Source organism: Citrus sinensis, chromosome 7, assembly GCF_022201045.2.
Source record: "Citrus sinensis cultivar Valencia sweet orange chromosome 7, DVS_A1.0, whole genome shotgun sequence".
NCBI classification, from domain to species: Eukaryota; Viridiplantae; Streptophyta; class Magnoliopsida; order Sapindales; family Rutaceae; genus Citrus; species Citrus sinensis.
The window spans coordinates 5305314-5325096 of record NC_068562.1 but is presented as its reverse complement, the minus strand read 5'-3'; the positions used below and the strand labels follow the sequence as shown (position 1 = coordinate 5325096).

Below are 19783 nucleotides of genomic sequence, written 5' to 3'. Positions count from 1 at the left end.
TAGATGTTCATATTCTACTAAATTGGTCCCTAAATATAACTCTTCTCTTGCCCATGGCAAAAGAATGCGTGAATCTGACATGTTTTGTAATTAATTAATAATCTAGTATTAGATACACCAAAAGATATTCAAAACTTTGTTTCAAAGTAAAATTATTAAATGAATTGTCAAATAATGCAATAAACAATTTTGAAATTTGTGAACAATAATCATCCAAAGCTGAAAATATTTTTCTCTGAAACTAAAAATGCATTATCAAACTAAAGAAGAATATAAGATACTTCTAGACGTAAATCAACCAACCAAATTCAAACATCTTAAAAGATAAAGTTTCTTATATTGCCTAGCTTATGAGCTGCTATGTCACATTTTTCAGACATATGATGGACATTTGCAATAATAATGTGTTGATTATATATATATATAAATAAGAGGTGTTGGCCATTGGGCTTGTAGCCCATTGGCAACCTATGCATTTAAGGTGGGTTAGAGTTTCACAAATGGTTAGAATTTGATTTCCCTTTTAATAAAATTGGGTAGGAGTCTACTTGTCTTCCGCCGTTTAGGATAAATTGCTCAAGATTTCCCTCAAGTATTAATGAAAGTTGAATTTTAAGATGTGTCATAATAAAATTATTAAGGAAAGTTTTGATCGTAAATTAAATATCTATTAAATATTAAGTGAGGATCGAACTTCAAGTTGTGCCGTAATAAAATTATTAAGAAGAGTGTTAATCGATTTTTAATTATAAATATTAATAGAAGACTGATTATAATATATTATTATATATATAAATAAATAAAAAACCAATGAGAGGTGTTAACCCAGAATCTAGAGCCATTTGGCAAAAATCTCCGTAGAAAACAATAGTCTTATAGGCAAATGCAAAATCCTTAAAATTTGAATTTCTGACTAATTCTCCTAATCGCTAAGGATTATTGCTCAAATTGAATTTAGTCACATAGATTTGTTACAACACATGAGAAAAAAGATATGTTTCAACACGTGACTAAAATCTTGAGCAAATCTGTTGATCAAAAGGTTCAAAAGCCAATAAAAAGGGAAAGGAGAAAGGATTAAAACCTGAACGTCAAGATGATGACTTAGATTTGCTCACTGTCGTTTAAAGGGTTGATTTATTATTTAAAAAAAGCAAAATTAAGGGGTATTCTCCGCTTGGTAACATCGCTGGACCCTTCAATTGTCAATTCTGACTGAGTACAGAAGTTTTTTAGCACTTAAACCTGACAAATTCAATTACACCATTTCTTTAAAATTACTTTTAAGAGAAGAAGGTGGGTAAAGAATTTGCTTTTCAAGAATTAAGAACGAAATGCGTATTAATGGGAAAATAAAAACTTGGAAAGTACACATTATTAATTAACATAAAGCGCGTGTGATTTGACAACACCACCCTTGAGTCCTTTTTTTTTTAATACTATTTATATAGGATATTACAATTAATATTTACACATAAATTCTATAATTGGGACCTTCGTCGTGGTATGTACTCCTCTGAAGCACTGCCCAAATTTTTTAAACCCTCTCAAATATTCGAGGGCTGTCCACTCTACTCACATTTCGTGAGGAATAGACTGACTCCACTCAATTATGTGATAATTGAGGAAGGATTATAAATAAATCCCATAAATACTTTTATAGAGGCTCAAACCCTTGCACTCATTATTCTAAGTGCACACCCTTGAGTCCTTGACCATTAAGATTGTGATTCCTCCGTTCTCTGCGAGTCTCTTTCCGCTTTCATAGTTTCAATGCATGCATAAAGCTACGTTTCAATACAAGGCATAAGTAGTGTTAAATTATATGTGTTCTAACTTATATTACTTATATGAACAGTAAAAGAGTCTCATATTATTTCTTATTTATGTGAACGGGTATAAATTATATTACATATAATTTAGGAGTTTGCTTATAGAAAAATGAAAAAATTGAAGACAAAAGAGTGCGACTAAAAGCAAGTGTCGCATCTCCCTCATTCATACTCCCCCTTCGTTCCAATTTCCGTGCACCCATATATTTTGGTGTCTTTATCATCTCCGTCCATTTAAGAGAAAGTTTCACTTTTTCAAGATTTTTTAAAAAAAAAGAATGAAGACGAAATAATTTGATAAAATACTTGATTAATGAATTGGGGTCATTTCTAATATAATAAATAAAAAATAAAAATGATAAAAATACTACATTGTTGATAAAATGGAATTTAAGAATCGGAGAACGGCCTTTCAACTCATTAAACCAAACAATGGTTTGGTGTATCCCGTAACCAAACAGTCCACACAGAAACAATCGACAATTCAAGAATCAACGCAACTCGCGCGCGCGCTTTATTTGTCTCGCATGTAACCAACTGCCTTCCTCTGCAAGTCAGGCACAGTGTCAGTCTCTCTCTCTCTCTCCCTCCTTCCAATAACAGCATTCCTTCTCATTTAAAACACAAACTACAAATAGAATAAGACACACAAACCCTTAATCCCACTGACACCAGACAAGACAACGACGCCGCTTAGCTCCTCCTTTGTGCGGCGATGATGCATCATAGTAACCCTTACGGCTACAGCAGCAAGCGCCGCGGACCACTCAACCTCCCCGACGACGTCGTCTCATTCCGCCTCGTCTGCCCCACGCCCGTCGTCGGAGGCCTTATCGGGAGGTCCGGTTCCATAATCTCTAGCATCCGCCGAGACACCAAGTGTAGAATCCACTGCGAGGGCGGGTTTCCCGGGTCGGACCACCGGGTCATATTCGTAGTCGGATCCGGTTCCATCGACAGGAGAATCATGTTTTGTGAGAATGATGTTGTAGTGGAGGGCGGTGAAGTGTCGAGCACTCAGGAGGCCGTTATTAGGGTGTTTGAACGTATGTGGGAGGTGGAGGCAGAGGTTGAAGGCGATGGCGACGGCGACGACGTGGCATATTGTGGTTTGTTGGCTAATACGACGAAGATTGGTGTCGTCGTAGGGAAAGGAGGGAGAAATGTAACGAGGATGAGAATAGAGAGTGGCGCTAAAATCGTTATGCTGCCTCCTCCTGCTTGTGCGGCTATCGACGATCAGTTGATTCAGGTATCGTCTTTTCCTACTCTTTTTCTGTTTGCTTCTCACTTCTCAGGAAAAAAAAAATGAAAATTAAATTATTAAGGAAAATTATTTTAAGCGTTTTTCTCTCCTACATCTCTGTCTTTCCCACTTTTTTTTATTTTTTCAAATATATAAATATAGATACAAAAATAGTATTACTTCCTACTCCATTAGGTGATTTTATCAAGTGCTTTCGTAAGGAATGTTCGTTCCCAAATATAGCTTTCGAGAACTCACATATTAGATGATTTTACGGAAAGCACTCATGACTCTGTTGTGAGGACCTGAGTTAATAAAACAAGCCTCTTGTTTTAAACTTAGCAATAACCACTACATTATCAGATAATGTGATTACCTTGCCTACAAAAGTTTCACAGTTTAATGCATTGTAATGATTTGATTTGGGTGAAATGCATAAGTGTATACTTAGCCAGATGTATTTATGTCAGAGAATGGCTATAACTTGATTCTTGACGATCCAAATTGAGAATTTATTGTTACTGTGGCAGATCACAGGGGCTACTTTAGCCGTAAAGAAAGCACTAGTTGCTGTAACTACCTGTCTCCAGCATTTATCAACAATGGAAAAAAGTCCGATATGTTTTAACAGACCAATTGAGAAAGTATTCTATAGTAATTCCTCGGACCCACACAGAGAATTTTTCCCTCACCTTTCCTTGGTGCCACCTTTGACTGGAAATCCTTCAGACAATGCTTCAGAATTTCATTCATCATCAGCAGATGCAGATAGAGATCACCCTGGCCTGGACAAGAAAGGTAGAAAACAAGAAGTTGCATTGAGAATGCTCTTTTCTGGTTGGACAGCTTCAGGCATTATTGGCAAGAGAGGGGCCATTGTCAGATCTCTACAGAATGCATCTGGTGCTCTGATAAGCTTTGCAGCTCCATTGACCAAGTCTGGGGAACGTGTTGTCACTATTTCTGCATTGGAGGTTAGTGATTCTACCTAAAATTCTGGAAGCTTAATTATATATTCTTGTGCTAGAATTATTTTCTCTTTCTCACACTTACATGCCTGTATGGCCACAAAAACATGCACTTATTCTCAAGAGTGTCAACATAATCTTTGTGACTGATCTGGGGTTGAATTTATCTATTGTAGTACCTTGATACTAGACACTCTCCTGTGCAAAATGCTGCTGTACTTGTCTTTGCTAGATCTGTTGAAGTTGAAGGTCAACAAGGATTCTCATCGGGAGAGAACAAGGGTGATGCTGTAGCTGTAAGCATTCTAGTTGGTGCAGACTTTGTTGGCTGCTTGACTGGAAGCGGAAGCAGTGCAGTCTCAGAAATGGAGGATGTAACTGGCACAGATATAAAGTTAGTGGGAGGGGAGCAGGTCCTGGGTTGTGCAGCACAGAATGATGTTGTGATACAGGTGTGATTATTACCTTATCTAGATATTAATTGTTAATTTTCATTTTTCTATAGAATTAGGGGGCAAGTGCACCTATTTCTTTGTATTGTTGCATCCTAAACTTTTAACAGTCTCAGATTAGCTGGGCTTTTCTTTCCTCTGTTTATTCAGCTTACTTTGATGGACCCTCAATCTGTGGAAGAAAAAATGCTGGGGATCTTTGGAAGTATAGTGATGACCATCTCAAAGTTGATTTGAAATAAGGGAAACAAAAGATTATTATTATTATTATTATTATGTGGTCTGAATCTCCCTTATGGCACAAACTGAAGTCTTGGGCTTCTTTGTGGGCTTGAGCATGGAATTTAGAGATATGTCTGTTTACATGCTTCAAAATTGTGCAGCAACTATTACTTGATTTTGTTTTATATTAGGTTATTTTGGGGACATTAAGTTTTGAAGGCAGTTTTGCTTCTCAATGGAGCTGTTTTTTTCAAGCTTTTCTTGATTTCTGTATTTAGTCATATATGCTCACCATCCTACATAGATGAGGTAGTTTTATTGTTACATTAGTAGTTTTCCTGTCCACAATTTGTAAATGTTTTTCTATAGTACATTTTAAGTTTCCATCAATAAACTTTTCGGGATTTTCATGTGTAGGAGTATATTTTTCTAAGATAACCAATATGTTAAGTTAAATATTGTCTAGCTTAATCCTTTACACATATTTCACATTTCATAGGGAGACTCTTCCATGCCTCTGTGCATCCATACTGTATGCTTAGGATGCAGAATCCCATTTCTTGGTAGCAGCTAGTGATTGGTGTAGGAACTTCTCATTTACCAATTAAAGTTGAGGAAGGTTGAGGTTCTCGTCCTTTTTGGCAATATTTGACATTTCAACATTTTAAATTTCTAAGTATTCACTTCCAGTTGGAATTTTTAATATTTGATTATGCATCTGGTAGTTATATGACTTTTCTACGACCAAATTTTAATATCGATAATGAAATATTATCCTTCAAATGGTGGTCAACTCACTGGTAAAGTTTTGGGTTTGGCAATAACTTGGCTTACTATCAGAGCAGAGGAAGTTTCACCAAGTTTGTGTTCTGATCACCCAACCATGTTAATTCAGTTTCAAAATATTCTGTTCTTCTTTATTGTTATGAAAGTGGCTGTGGTTGTGCTTGATGCACATGAATTGCATGTGAAGTAGTATTTTAGAGCTCAAACGCTATTGTTCAGTTCTTACCTAAGCTTAAGTATTGGGGTCATGCAGTAACTCCGTAATCCGCAACCGTTAACAAACTTTTGAGTGCAACTTGATACTCACTTTTTTATTGAAACGTTTAACTTTTGGCAGATTAGTGGTGAGTATAAAAATGTGCAAAATGCTCTATCTGAAGTTGTTGGAAGACTCAGACATAATCTTAAGTCGGGTGAAATACTCAATGAAGCAAGACCAAGGAGCCCTAGTGGAAGGGTGGGGGGACCTGCACTGCATAAATTGCACCAATCAGTGGCTCTATCTCCTGAGTTTGAACAAGAAACCATTGCAGTACAAGGAGTAGATCAATTTGTTCTTCCCTTAAATAGATCACAGACACTGCAGGTGAAAGTTTGTGCCTCTTGTGCATTTTTTCTGTTTATTTATTGCACTCTTTCTTCTTCAAGGGAATGTTTTCCAAAATGAGGAAACAGTGTTGAGGCAGTGGTGCCATTGCAGACTGAAGGAAGAAGACATGCAACACCCACCACAGATGGTAAACCAGGCTCAAGAATGTTTGAAGGGAGTTTGGAACTGGAGAAGTCACTAGTTCATCTTCTGCCTACTGATATGGTTGATGAGGTGGGACCAAGGAGCTGTTCCGATGGCATGACTACTGCTTCTGGTGAAGATAATATGTTGACGGAAGGCGTGTCTCAGCTTGGACTCTCTGACAATATTATTGGTCCTTCTACATTGCAGTTACCAAAGGTAGAAGGTTACTTTTACCTTCATTATCTGGTTTTCATTTCTTTTCTTTTCTTTTACAAAGTGACATGCAGTTCAGTACGGGGACATCATGTTTAGGGGTAAATGGTAATGCAGACTGGGGAAGAGGATATAGAATACCTAATACAGAAGGTGAAAAAAGCTCAACCACATTTGCTGATAATGTAGAAATTGAAAGGTCTGTTCCCCCACTGTTTTCCTTTTTGTTTGGTTGTGTATTTGTGTGGGTTATTTTATTTAGTCCCGAGGTGGTTTTGGTTTTTCTTTTAAATAACAGAAGATACAGCTATATGGGCACAATTATAACTGGTTCTTGTGACAGAGTCTAGCATTAGTCCATGCATAGCGTGCAGCTTAAAGAACTGATTAAGATAACTGCAATCTGATACAGTGTTTCTATCTGATTTTATGAAACTAATTCTGATGAAATGATTTGATTTTCTTTGTTAATGCTTATTGAATATAAGGGAATGTTAATATTAAACTAACTGGGTTCAGTTCTGCTAGTTTTGTTGATTATGATGCAGTATCCACCAACTTCTTTCCAGATCCTATGTAGAATCTGACAAAGTAATCCTAATTCCATAGCATGCTAGACCCCTCCTAGAGCTTCAATGATGCCCTGTTATGAGATCAAATTAACAGTTACTCTATTCAGCTGTCATTATGATCAGCTACTTTTCATTGAATTAGTCAAAAATAAATTCCCTGGAAGTTCAATTACCCACTTTTTTTGTGATTTTCAATCTCTCATTTGTTCATGCAGTGGAAACATATCAATGACTAATTCATCATAGATGTATGCATCTGGAAATTCATTACTGATTATGCATAATGCATGATGCGTGGACGTTAATGTGTGCTACACACAGAGAACACTGCACAGTTTGTTTCTCTTTAAGATGGTTGTTTCTTCTGAATTGGTCTTGGAGGTAGTGTGAACATTTTAACAACTTGTACCCCGGAATCAGATTGCAGGTGCAGAAGCACGATGAGTTGAAACCTTGTCTTGGCAAAAATGAAGGGATGGTTGTAATATCTGGAAAGCCTGATCAAAACATGAGCTGCACAGCACTTGCCTCAAGCTTCCATGGAAGCTGACCACTGACTGGTGGTGACTAAATCAACTGCTTGGAAGATAGTTACTTTTGTCATTAGTCCTTAAGTGGGAATTAGTGAATATCGGCATTTTGTGATAGTTATAGAATCGTCTTTTTGTGATACTTAAAATGCCCCTAATAGCGATAACCGCCTAGTAATTTTGTTAGGTCGAGAGGGTCCTCAATGAGGTCAATTTATGATACAAAAGTAAATCTCCTATCCGTTGCTACTCTTACGAGTCGAAAAGGGGAGTATGTAGAATGACACTGCTCTACAGCAGCCTAATACATTGTATTAACCGGATAATGGACATGATCAACTTATATATATAAATATAATGTGTATATATAATAACACGGTCGTTTTTCTGATGGCTTTCTTCTGAACTAGGCCTCAATTAGGTGATTCAGCTGATTATGAGAAGTTGATAAATAGATCTTCGAAAGTTGAAATCTTTAAGTCTATAACACCGTTTTAGACATGTCAATAATTTTAGCTTTTAACTCGAAATCGCTGTCTTTCAGAGGCGAATGATTTATAAAAGTTTTGATGGGAGTTTATTCATTCGTCAAGTTTAGGCAACTAGCTCACAGATGTGGATGTCGCTGCGGGGCATTATACGTTTATGCTTGGTCATTGTTCGATGAAATGCCTAAACGACATAGTGTTGCTTGTAATTCTAGAATGGGGACCTGTATTTAGCCATAAAAGGAATCAGTTTAGTCATATGAAATGATGATTTTGGAGGGAGTTTATTTTTACGATGTACATGAATGGCAAGGTGTGGTTTTGACGATTTAACTGAAGTGTATGTGAAATCTATACTACGAATCACTTGATATATATGTTTGCCCAAACTCCCAAAGTGGTTTTTAACACTTAAATATGTATAGGATGGGACCTAAACAACACGAATATATGCACTGCAAGACGCAAGCGGCTGCCCAGTTGTTTATTGACACGTCTACCGCAGTGAGGACTGAGGATTATTCTCTCAAGGCAGTTGATGCTTGATTCAATTATTTTTCCCACTTGAAATATAGCATTGGTCTTTAGGTTTTTAACGAGTTTCGGATCTTGTTTTTTTTTTTTCAAATTTCAGTTGTTACTTTGAGTAGATTCTTGCACTTTCACTGGCTTGAAAACTGAAACTACCTTTTCAAGTCATGAACAGATTTACAGGGCTATTTCTTTTGTTCCTCCCTGGCGGCTGAGCTTTATCAAAAGAAAGATGACTCCTCAACTATCAAATAAAGTTGTTAAAGCAATCAAATAATCTAATACCATAAAACTTAACGACTCGAATTACTTGGTAGGAAGAAAGAGCAATGAAAGTGGTATTTGGTGTAAGAAAGAAATTTAACTTAACTGGAACAAACAGGTGGAAGACAGGGGAGTTAATCTACAGTGAAGATCAATGCCTTGTATCTTTATTACAAGAAAAAATTGTGAATGTACAGAAACAACAAAAGGCTTGACCATTACATTTATAATCCCACGGTAATGCTTCATGGTTACAGGGGATATGAAGGTAAAGATTCTAAGAGTTGGACCTTATAGTGTATAACACCCCCAACTTGGAATTGTAAGTTGGATCCGAAGGGCAAGATGTTGTTTGATTTTGTATGATTACTTAAATCAGAAGGGCTTCTTTTGGCCTCCCTAAGAGAGATAAGACTGTTGCAGAGATATGCCTTGAGGAGAGCCCTGATTCTTCAAGCTGATCGGCTGGTGATCCATGGTCAATGTATCTATCAGGAAGCACCATTGATCTCAACTGCAGAAGCATGTCTAGAGAATTAGAATTGAATAAATAAAAGGAGAAGGAAAAGAAAGAAGTCTGCAGTCTGTTTCAAGTTTCTGAATCAAAGAGAAAATAAATACCTTGAGAGGTCCATCCAGAATGCCACTTAAGGTTAGAAAGTGACATACATGAGAGCCAAAGCCTCCCACAGAACCCTCTTCCACAGTAATTAGGATTTCATGCTCATTGGCCAACTGTCTAATGAGGTCTGTATCCAAAGGTTTGCAAAATCTTGCATCAGCCACTGTCACGGAAATGTCTTGGCTCTTAAGCATGTTCGCAGCTAGCACACATTGTTGGACTACAGAACCATAGCCCAAAATTGCCACTCTATCGCCTTCCATTAGGATTCTTCCCTTCCCAATCTATTGATCATGAAACATGAAATTATTCTTTTTAGTTTAATTTGGTCTATATTTTTTCTGCACATGTTAAAAAGAGGGTTACTTATGCTAACCTCAAGTGGAGTTCCTTTGTTATTAGGTGGGAGAACTGCTCCAATTCCGTTGCCCCTTGGAAATCTGAAACAGCTGGGCCTGTCATCTATAACTGCTGCTGTAGCGACCATGTGCATTAGCTCAGCTTCATCAGATGGAGCCATGACCACCATGTTGGGCAAGCAAGACATGAATGTGATGTCAAATGCTCCACAATGAGTAGGTCCATCCGCACCAACCAAACCAGCCCGATCCATTGCAAAGCGGACTGGTAATTTTTGAAGGTCTACATCATGCACAACCTTCATAACCATTGTAAAGTATTAGTGTGAATTTTTTCAATAAAATTACAAAATAAAATTAGCCTACTAGTCAACTAGTTCTTCTAATTTTGTTGACTCACCTGATCATATCCTCTTTGCAGAAATGATGAGTAGATGGCACAAAATGGCTTGACTCCCTCTGAGGCTAAACCAGCTGCAAAAGTAACAGCATGTTGCTCAGCAATCCCCACATCGAAGCAGCGATCTGGAAACCTTTTCTGGAAATAATTGAGGCCAGTACCACCACCCATTGCAGCGTGGATGGCCACAATCTTATCGTCTGTCTCAGCTTCCGTTATCAAAGATTCAGCAAAGTACTGTGTATACGAGAGCGTAGGGGATTTGGTCTTAAATTGCTTGCCAGTTTTTGGATCGAACTTGACAACTCCTGAGAGCACAAGAGAGTAAGGATCATGCGAACAATTCATAAAACAAGCACAGATTATAGAAAAGGTCAGCGTCTCTCACCATGCATTCTATCAGCTGCTGCCTCCGCTGGGGGATAGCCCTTTCCCTTCTCTGTTACAACATGGATCAGAACTGGCCCTGGCGCAGGCATTTCTTTCACTCTCTGAAAGATAGTAACTAAATCTTCGACATTGTGTCCATCCACTGGACCAATGTAGTACAGACCTAGCTCCTCAAAGAAAGTTGAACCAGAAGCACTAATCAGTCCTCTGGCGTACTCATCGACCTTTGCAGCAACTTCATGTGTTTGCCCACCAATTTGCTTAGTGATGCTCTGCAACAGAAAAGAAATCCAGGTCAATAACTCTTGAATCACTCCCAAAAAACATGAAGGAAATTATCGTGAAGACAGCAATCCGGATCTAAAAGGCTTACTTTTGCGGCTTCACGAAGTTTGCGGAAGTTAGCGCTCGCTTGGAGCTTGCTTAAAGCGCTGCTGAGGGCTCCAACCGGAGTTGCAGGACCATCCAGGGTAGCTGTGGGTAGAGATACTTGTTTATTGTCATTCAGCACAACAATCAGGTTAGAATCAAGAAATCCTGCATTATTCATTGCTTCATATGCTTGTCCTGCAGTCATGGCCCCATCTCCAATCACGGAAATGACATTATTGTTCTTCCCCAGAATATCCCTTGCGACAGCCATACCTATTATTAAAAAATATGATTAGATTAGGAAATTCTCAATTATGTATTCTGCATCCTACAATTTCTCTAGATTGATGAAAGGAAAATATTAAGAGAGCGAAGTACATACCAAGACCAGCAGAGATGCTTGTGGAACTATGTCCTGCACCAAATGCATCATGAACGCTTTCCTCTCTTTTGGGGAATCCTGCAAGCCCCGAAGTCTTCCTCATGGTGTTCATTCTGGATCTTCTTCCAGTCAGAATTTTGTGTACATAAGCCTGCAGGATTCAAGGTCAGCCATTCAGTAACACTGATATATGTTTGGGCCTTTAATTTGTTCAGCCATGATTCGTTTGAGACAGGGCAGTAGCGAATTAACAAGTGTCTTCAATTAATTACCTGATGGCCAACATCCCATATAATTTTATCGTCAGGTGTGTTGAAAACACGATGCAAAGCAAGTGTTAGCTCCACCACTCCTAAGTTTGCACTAAGATGCCCACCTGTCTTCGATACACTGTTAACAATATCTGCTCTAAGCTCTGCTGCCAGTTGTTCAAGATCCTGAAAATTGTACGAACTATGTTATGAACAAATGAAATATCCTCAAGAAAGAACAGGATTCCCATCAATCAGACGCGCACGTTTTTACCTCTTTAGAGAGATTCTTCATATGAATTGGGTAATTAATCGTGTCCAACAATGGTGTTGGTGGCTTCTCTTCAGAAAAATCAATTTTCCAGCCGCCTTTTTGTTTCCTCATCACCATCTTCGTCGCTTCCTCGCCATCTGAGCTATTCTTCTCAGCGGACGCTCTCAAACAGAAATTCTGAAACACATCACCACGACAACGAACGAACCAACCAACCACAGTCAATACATACAAACTCAATGGAGATGACCATGTTTGAGAAACCAAGAAACGCAAATAACACAGATACAGATACAGATACGAAAAACAAGAATCTTTAAACAAGCAAGCAAAAGAATTGAGAACCCAGATAGCGAAAGCAACAAAAACAAAATCTTGAAAACTGCATGCGGATGAACCGACCTGTTTTCTGTAACTAAGGCTTGGTTGTGAAACAGTGAAAAATGGAGAAATAGATTGTTTAGCTCCAATAGCAATCCCGGAAGAGAGAGCCATAGTTGGTGCGATCCAATATTCAGTAGTGAGCGCGAGATGAATAACGAAGGAGGAAGTGAAAGAGACAGAGAGGGAAGCTGTGCTAATTGTGCAATGTCTTCGTTGTGTAATAACTAGACTCGTATTTTTATAGTAAGAGAAGCGTGACGGGGAGTGGGGACCGCGGACTGGCGGGCTGCCAGTTTCCCACGAGGGCCACGACATCCATTTCATTTTTCAAGTAGGCAGCAGAACCAAATTATTGATTAAATCAATTAATCATTTTATTTTATTTTGTTGTCTATTATGATGTGAAATGAACCAATTTTGGCGCTGAAATATCGATAATTTCTGTTATCAAGGAAATTCCCCAATTGCCGATTGCCGATTGCCGATTGCATTGGGTGGGTATGGATTTCGTGTCGTGTTTTCCCTGTTTAGTTTATTTATAGTATTTATATATATATATATATAGTTAGGCAAATGCTAAGTTACAATAATTGTAACATACATTCTTCATGTGAACCACACAAATTGTGGGTCCTATAATTTTGTGTGGTTCACATGAGGGATGTATGTTACAATTATTGTAACTTAGAGGCTCCCAGTTAGTTATGGTGGGTAATTATAAAAATAAATCGTTCATAAGAGCATGTCTTAGTTGATGTCCTACTAATGTCCATATAGGTACAAAAATGTCACGATGGTAGGTCAAAATGATGGTGTAGTGTATTTATATTTGGTCATACAAGGTTGGAAGACTTTTTTTTTTTTAAGAAAAAAAAATAATTTCAGAAAAAACAAAAGAATATTGAAATGGGATTATTCTGACTGCGTGACGGGAAATTTCTCATCATCATCTCAATGAACATCATGTAAATTACACTTTTCCCCATTATCATCTTTTTCGGACAAAATGGCTTATTAGAAAACACATAATAAATGTTCTATCCCAAAAGGTAAAAAAAAAAAATTATAAATCTATTGTGAAATGGAACTCTAAGGTTAAAAGTTTACAAACGAAGAAGATGATAATGGGGGCAGGCCATTTTCAGTTCGATTATCTAAAAGTAAAAGATAGTGGATCACTGGATCTTAATTCAAAAAAGATAATGGGAGACATGAAGAGATAAGAAGCCACAGGTGACATAATTTTTGGCGCCACGAACCACCACTAACTTGTAAATTTACCATATTCGGACATGTTAATCGAACCGAGCGGTGATAGAGATTAGAAGGGCAACAAGAAACGACGTTTCTTTGTGCCGTTTTTTATATATAAAACAAGTTCCTCTCTTTGGCCGACTCAAAAACCAAGAACATGCCCGCAATTTATAAAATGCTATCATTTGTATTATAAAATTATATATACGTTTGTACATAGTCAATCTCCTGCTGGCCGACTCAAAAAAAAAAATAATAATGTAGTTATACTACCAACTGAAAAAAGAAAAAGAAGAAAGAAAATACTTTGGTTCTTATCCATGAAGATGACCCCACAATCATAAATTAAAGGAATGAGAGAACTCCACACAATGCCCTAAAAAGCGCGGCAATTGAATTCTCGTGATGAAGCCAACATGTTGTTTACGTATAGTGCACCTCCATGTATTGTATAATATTTGATTAATTTCTTAATTTGTTGATACAACAAACCAAAGGCGATTTAATTTATTATTATGTAACAAAGTAACAAAGTTTAAAGCTTAAACAATGAAACCATGCACGACAACGCCTGCACCTCTCTAGCTTATCTACCTTTCGATAGATAGATACTCTAGATGTGCGAAAGAATCTCCAGTATCTAAACATTACAAATTTCGACTGGTGGGGGGGGGGGGGGGACACATAAAAAAAAATAAAAAATAAAATGTATTAGTTAGTGATATAACTGCCTCAATTAGCCAAGTTAATAACTAACAAGGCGCATTCTAAGAACTATATATGTAACATGTTCAATGTATACGAAATTAAATTTATTCACATATATTCTTTAAGGGATGCTTAATCCAAGGGGTATCTATCTGACTTAGTAGTTAGTTGATGGTGGGGGAAGGTTGAATTTGTGGAAAAGAGACGAGAGCATCAAAATGCCGGCCACTTTGCGCAGATGCCTTCCTCATTTACCATCCTTGGTATTTTAATTGCACAATTCTCACCTCTTGCACCATTTTCTACCCACCTCAATCACATCACTCCTTTTCTAGCTTCGTTGATTCAACATTTCAACACCCACGTCGTGATAATTTGGCTCTTAATTAATTTCTACCTACTGCCTCTGCAGACGCATCCGTTACGAAAATATTGTCATAAATTTTTATTATCACTTGAACAAATAATTGCATATGCACACTCTTTAGCTTTAGTAACTTAAATTAATTAAAAAAAAAAAATTGGTATGGTCGCACTAAATTTTGTATGTCGTTAGATTTGTGGGTAATATTTTAAAGCAGCTCCGAATGGAATTATCATCGCATGGCCAACCTCAATAATTTGAAAAAATATTATTAAAAAATAAGTTTGACCCGACGAGATTGATATATATATTGCAATCGTAAAATTCGGGGTAACCGGTCTGCTATGGCAGGCTCTTACCAACTACTCACAGTCGCTTAGTCAGTCCATCTGGTCAAAGTTGTCACCTTGACTTTTTATTGAGAAATAATGTTGTTAGATGATGCTTACCCCAATTAGCGTCCTTAGCCTTTATGATTATTATTGACCAAGCAATTAATATATTTGAGACATATTAAGTTTGGGGAGGAAAAAAAAAAAAAAAAGGGGGGGCAAGAGGTTGGAAAATTCCGTACTCATCTACAATGATCATTTAATGGAAATTGTTTAAAAACTATTCTGCCAAGTCTTGGACGAAAGTTTACCGAATACATTACCATAAATATATAGAATAAAGTAACACTTGGACGGGTTCGTTAAAAAAAAAAAAAAAATAATAACTAATCATAGGAGGTAACATTCTAATGTAATACAATTTTGTGTTTACTCTTGGTTATATTTCTTAGCTTTTTTATTTGCCCATATTAGATGTATGTATGTATGTGTGTGTGTGTGTATGTGTGTGTGTGTGTGTGTGTGTATTGAAAGAAAAATACCACAAGAAATCAGACTATTAGTCTATTACTTATCCAACAGTAATACATGCATAAAAAAAGAATTTAATATAAAGATATTCCCCCGCGGCGCCGAACTACATTACTTTCAACTTGATGATTGCTTTTGGGATATTTCAAATTTCATTAACATTGTTTTCTAGTCGTAATGGATGTAAAAAATTGAAAGAAGGGGGGAGGGGGGAAGAAGAAGAGGAAATTGTTGAAGGTGCAGCAGGTGTTCCAAGTTTCCAGTCATAATCGATGGACAAGTATGTTGACCAGTGCATCCCACAAGCCACAAGATTAGAAGGAGATACAGGTGGTGTTCAAGCTTTGCACAACTTTTGGTCTTGGGGCGAGCAGGGCTGCCTCAATATGATAAATAAGATATTTTATTTTCACGTGGAACCTGCTTCAAGCAGTCATTGTTTTTGAATCAGCGCATGTGCAGCATGCTTTGAATTTCAGGGATGGTGTGATGGGCGAAGGCATCAGTCACTGCTGCTGCCTGAGGCCCGAGTGTGTGACGCATGTGCATTGACTATTTGACTTCGTCTTCGTGTAGGTGACAAAACTGAACAGCCAACCATTCCCCACAGGAAATTTTGTCCATACAGGAATTAGGAGGGCACCCAATTCAGCAATTTAACCACTCAACGGATAATAACGTTGCAGGAGGAGGAGGACAGATGTCAGAGAAGTCATATCATCTCTCTTTTATTATTTTACCATCATCAAAATTCTTTTAATAATTTTCTTCTTTTTTTTTCCCTCAATAATTATCATTTTTTTTTACTCAATCAAACTTAACGTGCCAAATTTAATGTATGTGAAGGATAATCAACAAAATGGAACTCGACTAGGTGACAAAATATAATTGATTGATTAAAAAAAAAAAATTATAGATTTTAATATAAATCTTGTTATGTTACGTTTAACGCAGCGTAGCACCAATCTCTTAATATACGTCGCATTAATTTATACAATTTTGTTCAATAAGTAGGATGTGATTCCAGGTGCTTGTCCGGCCCAACCCGGCCCGTGTCACAACTTCAACCCCACTGGCCACAACGGCAAAAAGTCATCGACTGCGACTCTTTAAAATGAAACTGCTATGGAGTTTGGATTATTTTGAGTTAAAACTATCAATACCAGAAATACTGTACATCTGGAAAAAGAGAATTGCCACAAAACGAACCGATAAAGAACAAATCAATTGCAACCTTCAGGTGCATACGCATCAATTCCATTAAAGGATCACGGTTAAAGATTCGTGTGTTATATGTGAGATACTCTACAAACTTTTCGGGAATCGGGATGTTAGGAAGCAGCCATTTAAAGGTATACAAAACTGGAAAAGAATTATATCATTCAGCAAACTAGAAGTACTTAATCACATGGCGGCGTAACCATAGCTCGTACATGACCATGTGGAATGCATCAAATCTGACAGGAGGTGAATTCCATTGAAAGTGCTTCTGGACCTGACAACATACAGCACAACAAATTACTGATAACAGACAGCAAGTTATTCATATTGAGAGTGATTACTATTAAAATTGTTTAATCTGTCCAATTACAGAAATTTAAGGATTTTTCATATAAAAAAAGTGTCAGTTTATAACAAGAAAATTCAACTAGAGCGCTTGAAAATTTTACCTTCACTAGGTTATTATGAAGTGAAACAAACTCTGCATCAGAGATGTTCTTGAGAATTTGCTTGAGCTGATAAACATCCCTTTCGTTAAGTATGACAGCAAACTTTCGCCAATCAAGAATGTCATTGAATGGCAGGTCATAGTAATTGGATAATATTACTGCAATAAACAAACAGAAGATTTCAGACAGGGGCAAATAAAACTACAGTGAAGGTTAAAGTAACATCTAATATCCTTCAAAACGAGGAAAATGGGGGGAAAAACACCAAATCTTCAAAGTGAGACTACCACATATTGGTTCTATAATACTATCAATATTGGTTAATCTAATTCCAGAACTTAGCGAGCATTCTATGTACACAAGTAAAATACAATGAATGCCTAATTGATAAAATAAAATTATAGGCACAGGAAGTTATGTTAGGTCATTAGATTACACCTAGGAAATCATTTCAAAATCAATGCTCTTCAAAATTTTGCTAAAAAGATACACAATCACTTAAAGCAGCACTCTTTGTACCATGCTGGATTAAGTATTCATTAACTCTTAGTGCCACTAACAGGAAAGAAAGAAAAACCTCCCCAGTATAGTTCATAAGGCAACTCCTCTACACTTGCGTATCCATTAACTTTTAGTGCCACTAAAGGGAAAGGAAGAAAAACCTTCCCAGTATAGTTCATAAGGCAACTCTTCTACACTTTGGCAATTATTTACAGGCTTTGTTCATTGGGATTGATGAAACCATCAAGGTTATAAAGTGGTGTTTCCTGTTACGAAGCCTCATCCAAGGGGTTATGTAAAACAACCACTACATGTTTGGAGACATGAGAAAAGAAAATAGCAATACATATTCTCTTTAATCCAGGTATAAGGCTTTCAGAAGCCATATATACCTTGAAGCAATCAAGAGAGAAAGAGAGAGAAATTTTAAAAAACAAACAAAATTCCTAGAACTCACTCATTGCAACAACAGTGTAAACTAAGAACTTACCAGGAACACATCCATAATGGATTGAGTCAGCTATACGAGCACTATTGACCTGTGAGCCACCAGGACATATACAAAATTTTGTCTTATAAAATCTCCTCTGATATACAAGAGGTCCAATAGCCCTATTAATTCTATTGTTTGAAATGTCAAGTTCTGTGTCATTCTCCCATACACGAGCCAAGATAACTCTAATTTTAGAGTTACGGTGACCAGCCCAAAAACCAAGAACGGTCCTGCAAATGATGTTTTAATTAACAGTTAAATCGATGAATAAGATTTCAAAATAAGCAACTATGTAGCAGCAACACAAAACCAACAATTATTCCTCATATATTGTGGGCCAGCGAAAAAAAAATTCCTCCACAACCATAACAAACAGGATACATGCCGATATTAGCAGTACCAAAAAGAGCATCAGTCCCCTATATTCTTTCCAATAGCAAAAAGAGTTTGTTTTACTTCTAAGAGCACAATTGAAAACGGGAACTATCAAAAATTGAGTAGCCCAGATGAACACTAGGCGAAGTATAGTGTGAACAACAACTAACATGGGAAGCAACTAATACATGAAAAGATCAATGAAATGTAACCTGTTTTCAACGTCACGTCCTCCACGGGGAAGAGCAAATGGCTGCAGTACTTGAGGCAGAGCAACGTCTTTATGTGGAATGAAAGCAACGTCATAGCTAGGAGAGCATACAACTCGAATTGCATTCTTAATGAGAAACGGAACTCCTTCCGTTGCCCTCACACCTACATCATGACAAGTTACAAAGAAGTGATCCGCACCCAAAGTTCTGTTCCAATAAGGATACTTGTTGATCAAGCTGTCCACGTAATCCTTAACGATTACTGTCATATTCTCGTAAGAAGTTCCCTGCATTCAAGAAAGAAATACCCATCAATCTCAAAAAAGCCACAACACAAGTGACAGCAATATAATGAGTCTAAGAAAAGAAAACTAAGTTAATGTGGATGTGGGTTACCTTGCCGCGCATTTTGTGGCAGGAAATGGGGATGAAGAACAAGTGGGCTCGATCGGGATCATGAGTCAAGAAGCGACTCTCTCTAATATTCTGAAAGAAATAGCCTTCGCTGGCGTATTTTCCGGTCAATTTTCTTGGGGTTTGATAAAATGTATTGGGATCACCATCTGGGTATATATAGATCTTGAAATTTGTCACCATTTCCAAGTAATTCAAGTGGAAGACGCTGGGCGAGTGGAAAACATCAGAGCCTAAATCCGAATAATCTTGTTTGTTTATGGCAAAAGAGAGAGTTGAGTTGAAGTTGTTTTGTAGAGGGTAAGAGCGAAAGGAATTGAAGGAGAGACAAGTGAAGCAGAGTAGGGTTACAAGTGCTAAAGTAAGAAGCGAGCTTCGGAGTGAGCACAATGTCGTCTGTGCTTGATTCGGCTGTGCCGCCTTGCTTCCTATCATCCCGCCGGAAACTGCGGCGGATTCCGGTTGAATCCAAGTTCCCAACTAAGGCTGTGGATTGGAGGATCTCTGCGTCTGTGTTTCTGATTTTGATATATTTTCTTTTACCTCCAAAGTTAAATAAGATGTAAACTGGAGTGACTCGGTTATTATTTAAATAGTAATAATATTTTTACACGTTTCTTTAATAAAAAACAAAAACAAAATAATATAACATTAA

General features: G+C 37.3%; 3 protein-coding genes across 7 annotated transcripts; 1 reads left to right on the top strand and 2 right to left on the bottom strand.

Moving 5' to 3' along the window:
* The first annotated feature begins 2237 nt into the window (after positions 1 to 2237).
* On the top strand, positions 2238 to 7948 carry LOC102617420 (KH domain-containing protein HEN4). 5 transcript variants are annotated; one of them, XR_003062700.2, is made up of 8 exons: positions 2238 to 3084; positions 3609 to 4052; positions 4223 to 4498; positions 4609 to 4725; positions 5844 to 6092; positions 6207 to 6458; positions 6535 to 6654; positions 7448 to 7515. XR_003062700.2 is itself a non-coding variant. In XM_025093453.2 (8 exons), the coding sequence occupies exons 1-8, from the start codon at positions 2548 to 2550 to the stop codon at positions 7575 to 7577; spliced, it is 2130 nt and encodes a 709-aa protein (XP_024949221.2). In that variant the 5' UTR covers positions 2239 to 2547; the 3' UTR covers positions 7578 to 7948. The 5 variants fall into 5 exon arrangements, 3 of the variants coding, with proteins under 3 accessions (XP_024949221.2, XP_024949224.2, XP_006466332.2); XR_003062701.2 differs by having other exon boundaries at positions 2239 to 3084; positions 6555 to 6654; positions 7448 to 7471; XM_025093453.2 differs by having other exon boundaries at positions 2239 to 3084; positions 6530 to 6654; positions 7448 to 7948.
* A 969-nt stretch (positions 7949 to 8917) lies between these two features.
* LOC102618368 (probable 1-deoxy-D-xylulose-5-phosphate synthase 2, chloroplastic) lies at positions 8918 to 12495 on the bottom strand. The gene is made up of 10 exons (XM_006466273.4): positions 12293 to 12495; positions 11891 to 12067; positions 11638 to 11802; positions 11366 to 11516; positions 10985 to 11256; positions 10610 to 10883; positions 10222 to 10529; positions 9839 to 10120; positions 9462 to 9746; positions 8918 to 9354 (listed from the first exon to the last, which is right to left on the bottom strand). Exons 1-10 carry the CDS (start codon positions 12383 to 12385, stop codon positions 9211 to 9213), a joined length of 2151 nt encoding a protein of 716 aa, XP_006466336.2. The 5' UTR covers positions 12386 to 12495; the 3' UTR covers positions 8918 to 9210.
* Positions 12496 to 16669: 4174 nt separating this feature from the next.
* LOC102618649 (probable glycosyltransferase At5g03795) lies at positions 16670 to 19684 on the bottom strand. The gene is made up of 5 exons (XM_006466274.4): positions 19111 to 19684; positions 18715 to 19001; positions 18125 to 18357; positions 17134 to 17291; positions 16670 to 16958 (listed from the first exon to the last, which is right to left on the bottom strand). The coding sequence occupies exons 1-5, from the start codon at positions 19561 to 19563 to the stop codon at positions 16854 to 16856; spliced, it is 1236 nt and encodes a 411-aa protein (XP_006466337.2). The 5' UTR covers positions 19564 to 19684; the 3' UTR covers positions 16670 to 16853.
* Between the last annotated feature and the right edge of the window lie 99 nt (positions 19685 to 19783).